This window comes from Somniosus microcephalus, chromosome 15, assembly GCF_052327205.1.
Source record: "Somniosus microcephalus isolate GS21.2 chromosome 15, FLI_Smic_1.0, whole genome shotgun sequence".
Taxonomy (NCBI): Eukaryota; Metazoa; Chordata; class Chondrichthyes; order Squaliformes; family Somniosidae; genus Somniosus; species Somniosus microcephalus.
In genome coordinates this window covers 48,057,263-48,074,375 of record NC_141001.1, presented here as the reverse complement: position 1 = coordinate 48,074,375, position 17,113 = coordinate 48,057,263, and the positions used below count along the sequence as shown (strand labels likewise).

The following is a 17,113-nucleotide window of genomic DNA, read 5'->3' as shown; positions in this document are numbered from 1 at the left end:
TGTCCGTGTCTCAATTATACACGGACATAATAGTAACGGGGCACTAAGGGGTTACCGACCGGGTGCGGTGAAATCCCCGACGCCCGCGAACTTCCCTGGTGGATTTGTGCTCGTGCTAAAACTTACCGCCTCGCTCTCTTGCGCCCCGGAGATCGTGACGTCATCCGGTGTGCAGCACCCCGTTTCCGCCCTGGATGCAATATTCACTTCCGCCTCCTGCAGCATCACCGGGCGTCAACAACGGCAGCTGCAGGAGGTGTTGTCACCTCGGCTGGCTGCTTGGGGAGCGCTAATTAAAGGCAGTGGTGGTCAGGTAGGCCAAAATGTATTTATGTCCCCATTCTGGTGTTTTTTAATTTTTTCATATCCCGCGATTGCTCAGCCCTGCACTCTCTTAGAGTGCTTGGGGCTGCAATACACGTATCGCAGGTGCCGTCGCCCAACAGACACAGCCTGAGGATTCCTTCAACGCAGCATTGGCCCTTCCCTTTAATGGAGGGAAGGAGCCTGTAAAGCCGGCAGTGTTGCTCCGAGCATTGCTCAGCGCTCAGCCGATACTGCCCTCTCACTCCCTTTAGCGCGCTAAGGGAAGTGGTCACGCTTGAGTTAACGCTCTACTTCCCTCTTGGAGCGCTGAAGCGGAGGTTCCCGGCAGATTCAAATATTTTTTGCCTGGCGATACTTTTCCGCTCCCGCGAAAGTTATCGCCCCAAACGGGGCGCTACGCAATTTCTAGCCCTCTGTGTTTTAACCTAGTAACCCTTTTAGCTGCATATTATTTCATTAATGTGAACTAGCTTATTTATTTAATAATCAATGGACCTGAATTTGCGGTCGGAGGCTTCCCACGGGCGAATGCCTCCAAACCGCAAGAAAAGTATGAGCCCACCTGATGGTCCCGGAGGTTCGTAGACTCGCGCTCCTGGGCCGCTACGTGTATGCATGTGTAAACATCTGCGTATCACAGGAGCTCACACGGTTCGCAAGCGCCCCTGGGATACGTGGGCCAGGCCAACCAATCAAAATGGGGGATCCCCATTATGTTTAAGGAGATTTCATTTACATACAGAATCCCCATAAGCATGAATAGGAATCCCCTAAAAACACAATTACACACCAGTTAAATAAAAATAAAATCATTACATGTTCAAAATTAATTAACATACAATTAAATTAACATTTAAACCTTTTAAAAGGGCTAAAAATAGCCTATAACTAATTTTAAAGTTTTTTATGTTTAAATAAAAAGTTATATATTTATTTAAACTCTTACGCTGGTAAAAGGCCCTACGCCTGTTTTTACCAGGCGTAAGAGTTTCACGGGCATTCGCTGGACAGCCCAACTCTCCGCCAGCGAATGTCCATTTCCTGGGGATGTGGTGGATTTGTCAATCTGAAACTTGACAGATCGCAAGTTCCAGGTTTTCGCGCATGCACATCGCACGGAAGTCCATAACTTGTGGGGCACTTACGGCCGCGAACGCAGATCATAGGCCCTGGAAAATCCAGGCCATTGAATATGTGCCTATCCTCGGCGTACAATGTCTCCAGGCCTGAAATTCATCCTTCCTTCCCCAATGTTATCAATGTTATTGAGGGGAACTGATCGGATTTGCGAGCACACAGTTTTAACCAATAATGTCTACGTTAGCTGTTCTGTCTAGGGGTGGTGAGTGGGACTGATTTTTAGTTACTTTCTCTTGTTTTTCAGCTCCTTGGTTGAGGACAGTGTGAACATAACTGTGCTGGGAATACACGCGGCTCAGCTCAGCGCCCGACTGACAATGGAGGGTCGAGTGAAAGAAGCCCGCAGGGAGGTGGAGGCACATAAGGAGCTCATCCAAAAGATTGTGTAAGATGAAATTCTTCCATATTAATTTAGTGATCCGATATAGAATGATTGCTCTTTCCAGCAGAGAGAGAGCAGTGAGAGTGTTGGGAAGGAAAGGTAGTTTAAATTACACCTAAATAAGATCAAACATTACAATGTCAGGTGTGGCATTTTGTTAAGTGAGAAACCTGGGTGACGTGCCAAGGCCCAGGGTTGAAAAGTAAACCAGATCAGGCAGTAACGATTAGATGACACCAGTCATGGGTTTTAAAAGCCTAATAAATTGTCGGAGAAAGGAGAGACTGAGGGAGGTGATGAGCTCCACAGTTTTCAGGGAAAGAATGGGCTCGAGCCAAGAGACAGTGCAGTGAGTTTTGATTTCAATGCACAGATGACGTAGGGACAGTGAGCACCAACATGTGCAGTGTAGGCCTGCCCCTTGACTGAGGAGCTGAACCTCCCAATATTTGATTGTTACATTTCTGCCCCTTTATTCATCTGGCCTCACTCAGCAGAATTGAAGTAGTAAAGTGCCCCGATTCTACAGCTGGCTGCAGCTTCTGTTTGGTCAGAGAGGGAAGGGGAAGGAATCAGCTGGGTTCCCAGCCCGAGTTACTCTACTGTGGCCCCGGCTGGAGGGTATGTGTGTGGGATGTCAAGTTCGAACTCGGCTGTGAGGCCTCTCGCTCAAATAATCTGCTGACACTCACTTTCCAAACTCGCATGTGAAGAGTGGCTGCTTGTACAAGGTACTGGAGAGCTGCTAGTGTCCATGGACCACACTCCAGTCATGGTCAGCATCTTCAGGAGAGGGGGGAGAAAACTGCAGGAGGAAAAGTGCCTGAAATGCAGTTTAATTTTGTCCTTGGCCAACACCAACCGAACCCAGTTCAGGTAGGACCCTAATGGTGGTGAGTCCATGGGGAACAGCAGCCCCTTCATCCAAACTTGACTTGAACCCAGGTTCAATGGGAAATCAGACGCCTGGAAATGGCCGTTGGTGGGTAAACACTACACGTTCACATGACATTCTTCTGTCCAGGGTTAACCCATTTAAAGTAAATGGTTAGTACGTGACTGGATGTGCACAATGTGGGCAGGTCAATGTCAGAACCATTCCTTCCCAGTGCCTCTGTATCAAGCTCAGAAAACCCACCCCAAGATTCCTCACGGATCAGGAAAAACTATTAAATGAAATTAATCAGAAATGAAACCACAAATGAATATAAAGTTATATATTTTTTGATGTGTGCGTTTTTCACTCAACAAGGTGAGAGATGTTCATACTGAGCATGCACTCCTAAGCTAGATTAGATACAACGTAAACCTCCTTCTGCTCTGACCCAGCAATGTGCCTTCATCCCAATCCTATTCAGCAGCGACAGCCTCACACTGCTCACACTCATTTCACACTATGACCCTTACACCAGCAGAGAGGGGAGACTTTATTGCTGCATTTACCTTACTGTGGAAGCAGCCCAACCTTCAGTAGGAGCCTCACAAGGTAAATAAGGATCTGAAGAGGTAGTCATTCCCTTGTCATTGAGGCAGTAACTGTAAATGTGGACAGCTGCCTTTCCTTTCTGGCTGTGTTTGATTGAATGCTCAACCTGATTGTACAGGCTGGGAATGCAATGTAAACAGAGCAAAGCCAGATATCAAACCCAACACACACACACACACACACTCCTTCTTCTGTATTATATAAATATGGTTTAACACATACAAAGTAGTTTTGGTTTGTCGTATTACTGACTGAGTCTGTCTCCTTTCAGTGAGAAAAAACATAACCGAGAAGAAGAAGACATTTACCAGAACTGGCTGCGTTCCGTGGCAGTTGTGTGTGAAGACCTGACGTACTCTCAGGAGGTGAATATTGACTTGCCATGTTTCCAGGTTGTGATGACATTGTGCCTTAGTACTGTAGTCTGGCACTTGTGTGAATCAGCAGTTCCGGGGAGGAGGGGGAAACCAAAGGGAAGCATTACTTCTTTTAAAAAGAACACTTTCCTGACACTTTTAAAGGAGGATTTCCCCGATACTTGTCCCCTTTAAAGGATGGTTTCTCTGACACTTTGCCTCGTGCTTACCCAAGTCCGGTTTTAATTTTTTTAATGATCTTCTTTCAGGTGGGAAGCATGGTGAAAGCAAAAAATGAAGCAGGAAACGGTGATTCTGTTTTCAAGGTAATGTTTACTTCCATAAACTTGTTGTCAGACATTAGTTCGAAGCGGATGATAGAAACATAGAAACACAGAAGATAGGAGCAGGAGTAGGCCATTCGGCCCTTCGAGCCTGCTCCGTCATTCAATGATATCATGGCTGATCATCCAAATTCAGTACCCTGTCCCTGCCTTCTCCCCATATCCCTTGATCCCTTTAGCCTTAAGAAATATATCCAACTCTTTCTTGAATATATTTAATGAACTGGCCTCCACTGCCCTCTGTGGTAGAGAATTCCACAGGTTCACCACTCTCTGGGTGAAGAAATTCCTCCTCATTTCAGTCCTAAATGGCTTACCCCTTATCCTTAGACTATGACCCCTGGTTCTGGACTCCCCGGCCATCAGAAACATCCTTCCTGCATCTAGTCTGTCCAGGCCTGACAGAATTTTATAGGTTTCGATGAGATCCCCTCTCAATCTTCTAAGCTCCAGTGAGTATAAGCCCAATCGACACAATCTCTCCTCATACGTCATTCCTGCCATCCCAGGTATCAGCCTGGTGAATCTTCGTTGCACTCCTTCCATGGCAAGAACGTCCTTCCTCAGGTAAGGCGACCAAAACTGCACACAATACTCAAGGTGCGGTCTCACCAAGGCCCTGTACAACTGTAGCAAGACATCCTTGTTCTTGTACTCGAACCCTCTTGCAGCCAGGTTGGTATTTGAAGCATTACAATTGGCCTCAGCACTCTGGTTAAGTGAAGGGGGAGGGGTGAGGCCAGCAGGGTTGCCAATTAGATCAAATCGGCTGCAATGCTTCCCATGGTAGAATAGCCTGCCAGCTCTCACTATCTCGGATCACACATGATGACTGGCCACTTAGGCGAGGCTCTAGAAGGCTACCAGTGCCCAGGAAACTATCCCAAGAAGAATCGGTGCCTTCAAGAGAGGAGAGATTTGATGGCGGGAAAACATTAAAATCACGAGAACAAACTTTTATTCCTGCACAAGAGAGATCTGCAGCTTAAAGGGGCACCATCTTCATGAAAATGTGTTTGGCCAAACTTGTTTTCATTTGTTTACAGACAATACAGTGATATAAATTGCCATGGAAACGCATCATTGCATCAGGTCCACATGCTGTCATTGAGCCTATGGGTAATGTCAAACACTTTCTCCACAAAGATTGTGTTCCTTTTTGCAAAAAGCAGCCAGTCCCAGTGAGGTACGGGAAGCAGGATTCTCCATCCAGGCTTCAGCCAATTCCGATGACGAAAGCTACTTTGAAAAGTCAAGAATAATCTTCGCTTAGGGCCATGATTTACTGGATTACCATGTCTAGAGTTTTCGCCAATGGTTCAGTGGGTACAGGGAACACATACTGTGGTGCTGACCCCAAACAAACCAGAAGATTAAAGTTCAGCTGATGGTCTGTGCTGTGTCAGGTGGTCTTAGTTACGAAGCAGAGGAAGTTTCCAGTTGGTCTCAGTGTCTCTGGTCTAGGGAGATGAAATTCAACCAGGGTTCCTCCTTCTGATGTGGGGACAAAGCAGGAAAATGAGACGGTGTAAAACCAGCTCTTGCAAAAGGGGCCTAAATTCAGTGCCGGCAAGAGGACCCGAATGGCCTCCTGTGCTAAATTTTCTGGCCTGGAGTTGCCCCTCGATTGCGCTGTTTTTCTCAGCATAACGGGCACAAAAGATCGCGGAATTTTAAGCGCAAATTGCGTTCAGTGCAACTCGAGTTTTCGTGATCTTTTTCGCTAGTTGGTGGTGGATTGACACTGGTTTAGAAGCTTACTTTTTCAGAAACCCATTTCCAGCTCTGTCAATCAAACGTTAACAAGTTACCACTCTTAAATATATAAAGAAATAATTTTTAGAGCAAATTTTTTAAATTACGTTTTAAAACGCTGCCCAATTGCACTGGTTCATGGCAGATTTTGCGTTTGGTGATACACAAATGAGTTTGAGTGCAAACTTTGGGGGGGTGGAAAATATTTTTCTAAGCGGGCATGATTTGCACCAGAATCGCCGATTGCGCCCAAAGCAGAAACTCTACCCCTGTAGGTTTATCCAGTGACCCCCCTAAGAGAAAGTCATATGGGGACATCAAGTCAGGACAGGATCTAACTCCACTGTGATGTCTACTGCAGTCAAATAGCTTACAACACCTGGCCACCTAGATTCGGTACTGTAGACATGAAAATGTACCACAGCGGAGGGAGAAACTGTAAAGAATAGCTTATTTCATAGTGGTATTAAGAAAATGCTGTTTTTAAAAAAAAGTTTATTTGATAATGTTTTCCATAAAGTGCTTTTTTGAGTAAGTGGTTCCTTTTTATCTTTCTCTCCATCTCTTTGTTCTTCCACCTGTGTTGTGGGTTACTGCCCATTTAGAAAGCAGGAATGGTGATGTGCCCCAGGTTTCTTGGTGTTCTCTGTAATAGCTGAGTATTGGGCGACTGGCAGCAGTGTCCTGGGATGACTCGCCCTTTTGATTTTTCTCTCCCTCTCTCGCACTTTAAAACAACACCTTTATTAATCATTCCTCATCACCCCCCTCTGCCGACAGCATGACCTTAGAGGCAGAAGGACCACCCTGACCACTACCATCTTGGTACTAAAACTCCTTTCAATTTCAGGAATAGCCACAAGTAAATTAATGTAACGCCACCTTAAATTCCCCAACAGGTGTTCTCCGATGAGGTTGCAAACATGGTTTATCGTCTGAAGAATGCAAAGAGCAAGATGTTGAAGAAGCCGGTGCCTGCTCCGGTGCCAATGGTTTGACAGGGCAATTGGAGTAGATCACCTGAACGTTTGTAATGGAAACTGTGCAATTTTTTCATCCGTTTGTATTTTACAAAATATAGCTATTGTGAAAATAAATTATGTTTTGGCAGAAAAAAAATGTTCATGTTAAGACCAAGGCTGTGATCACATTCTTGGAGACCCTGGGGCTGATACCCCCCTCCCCTCTTTTGCTCGTGACCTCGGCTGAACCAGGCTGGTTTTTCCAGGATCAGTTAGTTAATCAGCATTTGTTGGGCGATCTCCAGGTTGAAGGAAGCCGTATGCAGGCCTTAAAAGCCGACAGCAGACAAAAATTTCGGATGAAGTTTTGGCCTGCGCACTGCTGTCATGGCACTTGATGAGTGGCTACTTGGCAAGGTTCACCGGTACACCCAAGGTCTTAGCTGAGATTGGGGGTATTAGTTTGAAAGTTTGGCTTATTTTCTTTAGAAGAGAGGAGACTTCAAGTTGACCCAATCAAACGTTTCCAGATTATCTTGGGAATTTTCAAAGCTAATCCCAAGAAAATTGTCCACTGTGGTGAATGGTAGGTTCAAATACCAGTTAGCACGGCTTAAAATTAAATGAAGAGTAAGAAGCAACGTCAGGATGGAATTTTTTCATCCAAAGGGTGATACAGGTGTGGATTGGGTTACCAGGGAAGGACAGTGAGGTGAACAGTATAAATGGGTTTAGTAAGAGAGAAGGGATTGATGTATATGACGAGAAGGCAGGTAGGTGAAAAATGGCACAGGCTTGTTGGACCCAAGTGTTTTTCCTGTTCCTAACAATTCATGTAATTTTAAAAGGGTCAGATATCCCTTATGGCTTTGATGTAAGAAAACTACTAGGCAGTTGGTCTGAGTATTAAACAAGGCTTTAATCGACTGTTTTTCAACATGGAGATCTAGTTGTGTCCTTCACTGGTTCCTGTTAAAGAATGTCCTGAGCAAGCTGGGCCTATGCCTGAGTATTTATACTCTCCCTGGACAGCGCCACGAGCAGGCCGCCCAGTATCATTTCCACATGAATGACGAGATTCATGTCATGGCTCACTTTCCTCTCCATCTCCACATTTTACTTACCTGGTTTACCCACAGTCAGTGACAAGAATGGAGCTTCCATTTGCCTCAATTAGTACAATCAGTGTGTAATTGAGCCATGCGGACCAGAAGGCCACAGGGCCAATCCCCAGTCTGTCCCGAGTCAGCTGATCTCAGCCCAGATGGCAGTAGTGATGTTGCCGTTGCTGCGGTGCTCCTGGGTTTGGGAGAGGGAAAACGACCAGTGGAGTGACTCATGATCGCTGCTCTGTGACCCTGCTAGAGAATGCATGGATGTGGGCAAGGACAGGATGGGACTTAGCAGTTGAATAGCCTGTGCCAACATTCACTGTCTAGGCTCACACCTGGGCGTGGTGCTAGAGCGCATCCACAGAACAGTAGCCCACCGCGGATTCAGTCAGTCATTTAGGAGAGAGGAGGGGGGGGGGAGGGGGGGGAAAAGAGAATATAAATAAATAATAAATGAAGAACACCAATTTGCTTTGTACAATTTATTAACAGACATTAGTCTGGACGTAAGTCTCAGGTAAGAGTCGGGGTGAAAGTGGTCTTTGGCGAGAGCCAATTGGCAGCCCCATTGAAGTCAATGGAATAGAAAGGCGGGAGGGCTGTAAACAAGCTGCCAATTCACTATCGCCTGCTTTGCGCTATTGCCGAAGAACAATTTCACCCCATTGTCTTTTACAATTAAAATAAACACTTTACAACGAAAGCAAAGACAAAAATAAACCAGGATACACAAAACAGATATACAAACCAAAGGTGGCTACCACCTGAATAATAAGCTTCAGATTATTCAATGCATGCACCATGATAACACTAACGGCATATCCATACTCAGAGCTCAGTAACACTGTGCGTGCTAGTTGGCCTATGGAATTATAGGATAGGCAATACAGGTCAACTAATCATGAAATGGTCTATTATGAACTGTTGTGTCCCAAAGTAAAGCAATCGATACAGCAGCAGTTATTGCATGGAAGATACATAGAGCAATGCATTGTATACAGATTCAACAATTACAAAATTGGAACCACTTTTTAAAAAGAAATAACTGTTTAAAATAGGGTTACCACCTTTTGCCACGGATCATACAAAAGTCAGTGTCCAGTCCAAAATGGGATGAGTGGCAACCCAGCTTAAAAGAAGTCATATAGTAAAATACAACAGATCTGAAGATTGTGTCTGAGAGAGTCGGTACCCTCCACTCTCAGTGACACTAGGGCTAGATTCTCCAAATTAAGGGCAGAAAATCTAGCCCATAAGTATTAGTGAAGACCCGATAGAAACCGAGCCTGCACTGTCCCTGCCGTTAGAGTCACATTCAATTAGGATTCCACTCAGTCATATTGAAAAAAAACACTTTAAACCGTCATTCAGCGAGAAATGAAGTCATGGGTACAGAATAGCAACAATTTCCCTCAACTTTAAGAAATTCCTGAAATTAAAAACAAAAATCCACACACTCAACCATATCCAATGTGAGTGAAGTCTGTTAAGCAGCTGCAATCTTTTACATTTTTTTGTTGTATTCTTTTAAAGTTTTAAATTTTACCCTAGGTCCAGATGAAGCTCTCAGCATAGAAGCTCTTCAAAGAGCATGAGACTAGAAAGAATATGGTCGGCTTGCAATCCATTGCTGTCTTGGGTACTGCTAAGCAGATGTGTTGCTTATAAAATTGCTGATCCTTAACCTTGCCAGCAAGACAACACAACTCCTTTAAACATACATGAACATCTGTCGGTGTAATGATACAACCTGGTAACACCACCTTTGTGCTCTCACAAGGGAGGGCCACGGCCATGTGCGTGTTTTATACTTCACTGAACAAGTAACTTCTCTTAAAAACACTGAGTAACGTGTTCAAACTTTTACTGATGGTGGAGACAGAATACCCGACTATGATGCTCTGTTTAATATACTCTTAGGCTTGGGCTACCTTTAACCTGCATAACCTTGTCATTGGATTTCTCCTGCTCTTGCTTTTTTTCCCCCCATTCTGCAGTTGAGGCCCGTCCCTCTGGCATTCCAGCTCACCCAGCCCTACATCCAACTATATTTTGAACTTCATTAGCATCTCTGAGTCAGTTCTGTGTGTTTCTTGTTTTTTTTTTTTAAAAAAGGTATGTTACCATTTTATTTATTTAATAAATAAAACATTGTAATGAAGCCCCCTAACGACATACACAATGTTTGTGCCCAATATATATTTTAAATTATAAATAACTGATGACAAAGTGAATGTAAAATATTGAAAACTGGTGGGACAGTGGCTCAGTCTGAGCACCAATGGTCATGGCAACAATGAGACATGGGTTAGATTTCCCACCAAGTTCCTGACCTCAGCTGTGTTAGCATAGGGAGATGCTGAGTAAGGAACAAGGAAAAGTTGCTCTTGCCCACCTCATGGTGGCTAGTTTCATTAGTATTTCCTCGATCTTTGCCTGGTCTCTACCAGAGTTTATCCTCAAAACAAGGAAAGTAAGTAGGGACAAAGAAAGAAGATTGTGTACAGAACTGAAAAAGGATTAGTTCTCTGAAGGCCGAGTTGGGAACTGCACGATGGGAAATACACCCAGCCACACAGACCAGAATATCGTGAGTGGATCCCTAGTCTGTGCTGATCTCAGCCAAGGAAGCAGCAGTCACTGCAACTGATCTCAGCACCTTGAGTACAAAGAGAATGACAATCAGCCAGGACTCCCATGCCCAATTGCTACTCTGGCTGGAAGTTTCTTTGTGGATGTCAAGTGAAAACAGGATCAGGCTGAGCTGCGATGCCCCTAAATCAAATAGCCTGCCAGCATTTGATTTCTGGGCTCTCAGGTGAAAAAGAATAGCCACTTGAGCAAGGTACAAGGCAGCTGCCGGCACCAATGGAACTATTGCCCAGCATCAAACAACGCCTTTAGGACATGAGTGGAGTAAACTGGAGGGGAATTGCAGGAATATTACAAACAATAATTAATTTCAAGAAAAGGGCTGTCTATTCCAAGGATTGGAACACTGATCCTGCAATCATTTGTACCCAACCTGTGTGAATTGGTTTACCTGTTTTGACAGTGGTGACTAGCAGCCCTCAGTGTGGAGAAAATGTGTATTATCCAGATGGTGTAGCAGATGAAACAGGAATATTAATAGTTCAGAGAATGATTGATAGCTGGGGTTGAAAAGTTGTTAGACTGTAGAGGAGTTCAAGAGAATCTGATCCTTAAACAAGAGTGAAGCTGAGGCAGCCAACAGCACCTCAGCACCACACCCACAAACAATTGTGACACAATGTCAACTAGGAGGGGAAGACAGTTCTACAAAATTACTTGGTTTTACTGGGCTATAATAAACATTGTTTACTAACTATCAAATCTCTCATATATAAAACTCTCCTTACTGAGTTATAACAAAAAATATTTAAAATCTTTATGTCTGCACATACTTCAACCTATCCCACTATAAATCCCTATGTCCAGATTTATAATGGAAACTTCCCCTGTAAACTTGCCATGCTGTACTTGCACCCTTCCACCTGCGGAGGCACTGCAGCATCACCATTGACAGGAGGATACAAAACAAGAGTGACCTTGTCGTTAGCCTGCCCCCCTCAGCTCAGCATACCATCTGGTTGATGGGGGTCTAGGGTCAGGCCACATCAAGTTTTCATGGGTAACTCAGGGCAGGGGCACCCATTGAGTGGATGCTAAGGAAAATGCGGCAGGAGGCTAGGACTCCCCCTCATTAGAACGGCAATGTCTACTACAGGCGCAGGCCCAGTTCTGTCACTAGGAAGAGCCCCAGGAAATCAAGGGCAGTGCAACGTGGACAGAGGCCAAACACAACAGGTCTCTGCCCCCTTTTGGCCCCCCCGCCCTGTACATGGGGAACGCTGATTCCCTGGACACAGGGCAAAGGAAAATCAACACATATCTCTCCTTTACCAAATTATTACTCTCTCTTACATAACACATACTTCTCCTTTACTCGGTTCTAATACTGCACTATAAATAATTAAACAGTCTCCGATTGGATTATAATGTTCCTGTGTATAGAAGAACTGGGTTTAAAACACTAGAAATACCGTTCAGAAAAAAAGACTTACATATATATAGCACCTTTCACGACCACTGGACGTCTCAAAGCGCTTTACAGCCAACGAAGTACTTTTTGAAGTGGAGTTGCTGTTGTAATGTGGGAAACGCGGCAGCCAATTTGTGCACAGCAAGCTCCCACAAACAGCAATGTGATAGTGACCAGATAATGTTTTTATTATGTTGATTGAGGGATAAATATTGGCCAGGACGCTGGGGATAACGCCCCTGCTCTTCTTTGAAATAGAGCCATGGGATCATTTGTGTCCACCTGAGAAAGCAGGCAGGGCCTCGGTTTAACGTCTCATCTGAAAGACGGCACCTCTGACAGTGCAGCACTCCCTCAGCACCGCACTGGAGTGTCAGCCTAGCTTTATGTGCTCAAGTCTCTGGAGTGGGACTTGAACCCACAACCTTCTGACTCCGAGGCGAGGGTGCTACCAACTGAGCCACAGCTGAGCAACATCATAATACAAGGCACTTAACAAGTTCCTGTCAAATTCCTCTGCCACTATTTTAACAAGGGTTTCTTATCAATGGGTTAACACTTTTGTTTGAATTGCAAAGGAATTTGATATGAATATGTTGGGCATCCATACGATATAGCATATATAGCAGTAAGGTAATAAGCAGATCATAATAGTCAAGCATTTCAGCAGAGGAGGTGAAACCTATCCTACCAGTACAACCCTCCAGTACACAAATGTTAACAATGGTCAAAGTGGCTACAGCTGGCCTCAGTACCTTTGTGTAGGAAGGGAAGGTAAAAATGTCACTCAAGGTTCCTGCGCCTGATCCGTATCCAGTGTCTTCTGCTGAAATGTGTTGTGTAGTAATGAAGGGCAGCCAGTGCCCACCGAACTATTCCCCCAGTAAAAATCATCACCTCCAGGAAAGAAGGGAAGAAAAATCAAGTATAAATGAAATAAAAAGCAACAATGTTCAGTCTGGTTGCCACTAGCTTCTTGAGAATTTTAAATACTGAAAAGGTAAATAATAAGATTAGAGAATTAATAAAAAGGAACACGATTTACATTTGGCTGAGTTTGTAAAATAAACTTTTAAATGTAGATAGGCTACTGTCAGCACTAATCCTCGAGAAAGAAATATTTGCATTGATAAAACAATTATCATAGTCTCAGAAACTCAGTGCGTCAGATACAACAAATGACTTTGAAGTGCAATTACTTTTTCACACAAGATCTCACAAACAGCAATGAGATGAATAACCAGTTAATCTGTTTTTTGGTGGTGTTGGTATGTTGAGTCAAGACACCAGGAAAACTCCCTGCTCTTCTTTAATAGGTTCCTGGGAGCTGAACGGGCAGACAGGGTGTCAATTTAACATTTCAGCGGAAGGACGGAAATCCTGCACTCCCTCAGCATTGCACTGAAATGTCAGCCTAGACCAAGGGAGCTCATTTCTTGGAGGAGGATTATAACCAACAACCTTCTGACAGAGTGCGGCAAGCTGACAAACTCTCAAGACAGAATTGAACACCATTTATGCAAGACATACACTGGTTGCATGAGTGATGAAAATAGGTGCTATACCCATCTGACCTGCCAGCCATATAAATACATCAACAACCTATTCTCAAAAAGCAGCTCCTCTGCTATCATGCAATCTTATTCAGTATGCCAGTTCCAGAGCCGAAACTGAGACACACAGAGCTGTACATGCCAGATAGCAGTGAATTGTTCCCCTTTATCCAGAGTGCACTGTGCATGTATAGGAGTTAACACTGACATGTACACATGCCATACATTGCGCTGAGTGAAGTGGCAGTTTTTACTTGGTGCATATTGTGTACATTAGGTCACTTCAAGGCTATACCTTAGCTAATAGGTTTCTCACTGGCAGTTTCACTGACTTGAAACATTAATGAAACATATTGCAAAGTATCACAAAGAATCACAGGGAACACAAACTCCTGACATATGTCCAATAGACAGTCACATCAGCAGTATACAGTCAGCATTCTTCTAATTTGCTGTAATTCAGCAACAATAGAATTTATACACCCTACCCCCTCCCAAAACCCACACACTCACAGCTAGGTGTAAGCAATTCAGAGCAAGAGTCCTCCCTGAACTAATAGAAAAAACAAATTTGGGTGATCACCAGTCTAAACTGAATCAGCTGATTTAAACTGGAAAGCAGAAGGGGAACTACAATTGGCCTCATCATCAGCAAATTGTGGCAGGGGAAAACAGTCAGAGGTCCCAGTCCTGATCTGATGCTTCCGACTGAAACTTGTGGACTTTGAATGGGGAAGGAATGGGCCGACTATGATGTTCCCTGCAGTTGAATAGCTTTCTGACTAGGCTCATGTGTGAAGAATGGCCAATTGGGAGCATTTCTGAGGCTACCGTATGATCATATCCTAGATAGGAGCTCGTGCCTTCAGGAAAGGAGGAGAAAATTGTAACAATAAACATTGTTGAAAAAAATGTTTCAGCCTCCATTTCCAAAATCCAGTGTCAAGCTTTCTCTTTTTATCCTGACTACTTTCTCCATTTTCTTCATCACTGTTATTTTCTATTTATTATACTTTTTCAGTTTCCTTCTCTCTTTGCCTTGTAATATTTTTCATGTTTCTTTCTTGACCAGTGTACTAGAAAAATGGAGAAGATTTAATTGGCCAAAGCACACGCATCTGACCTCCCAGCTCCTTTGTCTTGCTCCAGACTGAGAACACATTGTGCGATAGTGTAAAACGGGGGATAGCGAATCAGCAGCCCGTCTTACAACTCTCCCCATTTTTATTTCCATTGAAGTCTGAAATAAAAACAGAAAATGCTGGAAACGCTCAGCAGGTCAGGCAGTGTCTGTGGAGAGAGAAACAGAGTGAACGTTTCAGGTTAAGCGTTCTGATGAAAGGTCATCAACCCAAAACATTAACTCAGAGTAACAATGCCAGCCCCACACTGCTCTCTGACCAGGAAAAACAGTTGTGTGTGCACACGATTACTCTGCTTACTGGAATCTGAATGTCCGCTTAAAGTTAGCACTAAAGAGATTTTTAAACTGCACTTTTAAAGTTCCCAAGCTCTTTTAACCTCTCTCTTGCACCTGGACATGATACAAGGAAATGCTTGCTGTATAATAAGAGACTCTTGTCTCATCTCTAGCCTCTGACCTCTCTGTCTATTGCAACCTTTCTTATTTTTCCCTATTTTAGCCACTTAGGACTGAGATGAGGAGGAATTTCTTCACCCAGAGAGTGGTGAACCTGTGGAATTCTCTGCCACACAGGGCAGTTGAGGCCAATTCATTAAATATATTCAAGGAGTTGGATATATTTCTTCAGGCTAAAGGGATCAAGGGATATGGGGAGAAAGCAGGGACAGGGTACTGAATTTGGATGATCAGCCATGATCTCATTAAATGGCGGAGCAAGCTCGAGGGGCCGAATGGCCTACTCCTGCTCCTATCTTCTATGTTTCTAATACTGCGGAGATCATTGCTCCTTTGAACTTCCTTTGTTCTTCATGTTAAGTTCCACCCTACACGCTCATCCTTCTCCCCATATCCTCACTGTGTTGAGATCAAAATTCATCACACTGTCTCTGACTTTAACTCATCGTTCCCCATGAACTCAAAGCTGTGGAACTCCTTATCTCCCTCATTCTCATCTCCCTGAAATCTACAAGTTTTGAAAACCCTAACATTCATTTACTTTGTCTTCTTTGTTGCTCTTTACAACCTTGGTGATGTCCTGCATTAGTTCTTCACCTAGGTTTGTATATTATTGTAGACTAGGTTCACAATAGTCCTACTCTATATACAAAGCCTATGTTATTAATTGCCTTACTATGTCTATTTATTGTACTCTCAACAGCCCTAATGTGCATGCCTCAATAGCCTATCTCTTTGTTTCTGGAGAAATTTCCTTATTATGCTATCTTGTGAATTAAAAATACATTTTTGTGCATTATTCTACACTCGTAAAGGTTATGGATATTAGTGCTGGAAAATTGAATACTTTCCCATTTTGTGCTTCTAGTGTCAGCACCAAGTATTCAAGTAATGCAGAGTAAAGCTCCCTTCACTCTAGCCCAATAATGCACTTCAATCCCAACTTCAGAAGAGTACCCCCTATTGAATCATTTTTCTGATTCTCACCCTGTGGTTCTCTGGGTAAGTTTGCCAATTCAGTACCAGCTACTATCACACTGGGGGCGGTTTTGTGCTGTGGACCGTTGCTTACTAGAAACTGGATTGAGACCTCCCTCGGGGGCGGGGGTGGGGAATCATACTTTAATCAATATACTGTAATATTGTGCATTACGCTTCTTGTGCAATATGCTTCATCATCATCATCACCTCGAAGTGCTCTTCTCTAACGCCACCGGTGACAAACCTGCAACGACCAGTACTGCCCCCTAGTGTTACACAGCTCAAAATACTCCCTTCCAACACAATCTATGTTTGGAAGGACAGAATCTCTAATTGCACCACTAGGGGTTTTCATAGCTCCAATGGGCCCAGCGCAAAGATTTCACATACCCACTATTACACTTTGCTGAAGAGCAGGTCGTAACACTGAGATGTAATTTAAATGACTTATTTTTAACTGTTATTGGTGCGCCTCTCGCCAAAATTGGCAGAGAGTAAGGATACAATTGTGGTTTATGACTCCATCTAAACCACTCAATAAAGATGACAGTGTTATTGTTCACTCCTAACCAGCAATCATTCTAAAGATCAGTGCCTTTGGACTATTTCTAAAGAACACAGTCAACACTTCACTCAGAGGGGTATCTATAGAATTCACATACTACAGGAAACTCTTTTATCCGGCACCGACGGGACCGGCGTGGTGCCGGTTTATCAAAAAGTCCGGATTACAGAGAGGCATAGTTAAAAAGTACAAGAGCTTCGTACACAGCAACAAATCCAGGCTTCCCTGTTGCTTAGCAACAGGTGCAAGAAGCCTGGCCGCAGACCAAGCGTCCCTGTCGCTTAGCAACAAGTGCAGGAACCCCGATTACACAGCCACAGATCCAGGAACGGCCACTAATATGAAGTAAAACTTACCTGAACCTACTCCTGAATTTTGCCGGTTAACAGAGATTTCCGGTTATTTAGGTGCCAGTAAATCGAGAGTTTCCTGTAGCAATTCCTGATGGGTCAGCTGGTTAAAGCAATGAATAGCTGAGCCATACAGA

The 17,113-nt window shown here is 43.9% G+C and overlaps 2 protein-coding genes across 2 annotated transcripts in view; one reads left to right on the top strand and one right to left on the bottom strand.

Moving 5' to 3' along the window:
* LOC147106714 (circularly permutated Ras protein 1) overlaps positions 1-8,266 on the top strand; it is a 131,277-nt gene extending 123,011 nt beyond the window's left edge. The window contains exons 17-20 of the mRNA XM_086007771.1: positions 1,712-1,852; positions 3,607-3,700; positions 3,961-4,017; positions 6,690-8,266. Coding sequence (XP_085863897.1) covers positions 1,712-1,852; positions 3,607-3,700; positions 3,961-4,017; positions 6,690-6,788 — 391 coding nt within the window. The 3' untranslated portion in view covers positions 6,789-8,266. The remainder of the gene's footprint in view (positions 1-1,711; positions 1,853-3,606; positions 3,701-3,960; positions 4,018-6,689) is intronic.
* Positions 8,267-8,331: 65 nt separating this feature from the next.
* The window catches only part of tmem86a (transmembrane protein 86A), a 32,385-nt gene continuing 23,603 nt past the window's right edge, over positions 8,332-17,113 (bottom strand). The window contains exon 4 of the mRNA XM_086007770.1: positions 8,332-12,824. The gene's annotated coding sequence lies outside the window, so the exon portion shown is untranslated. The remainder of the gene's footprint in view (positions 12,825-17,113) is intronic.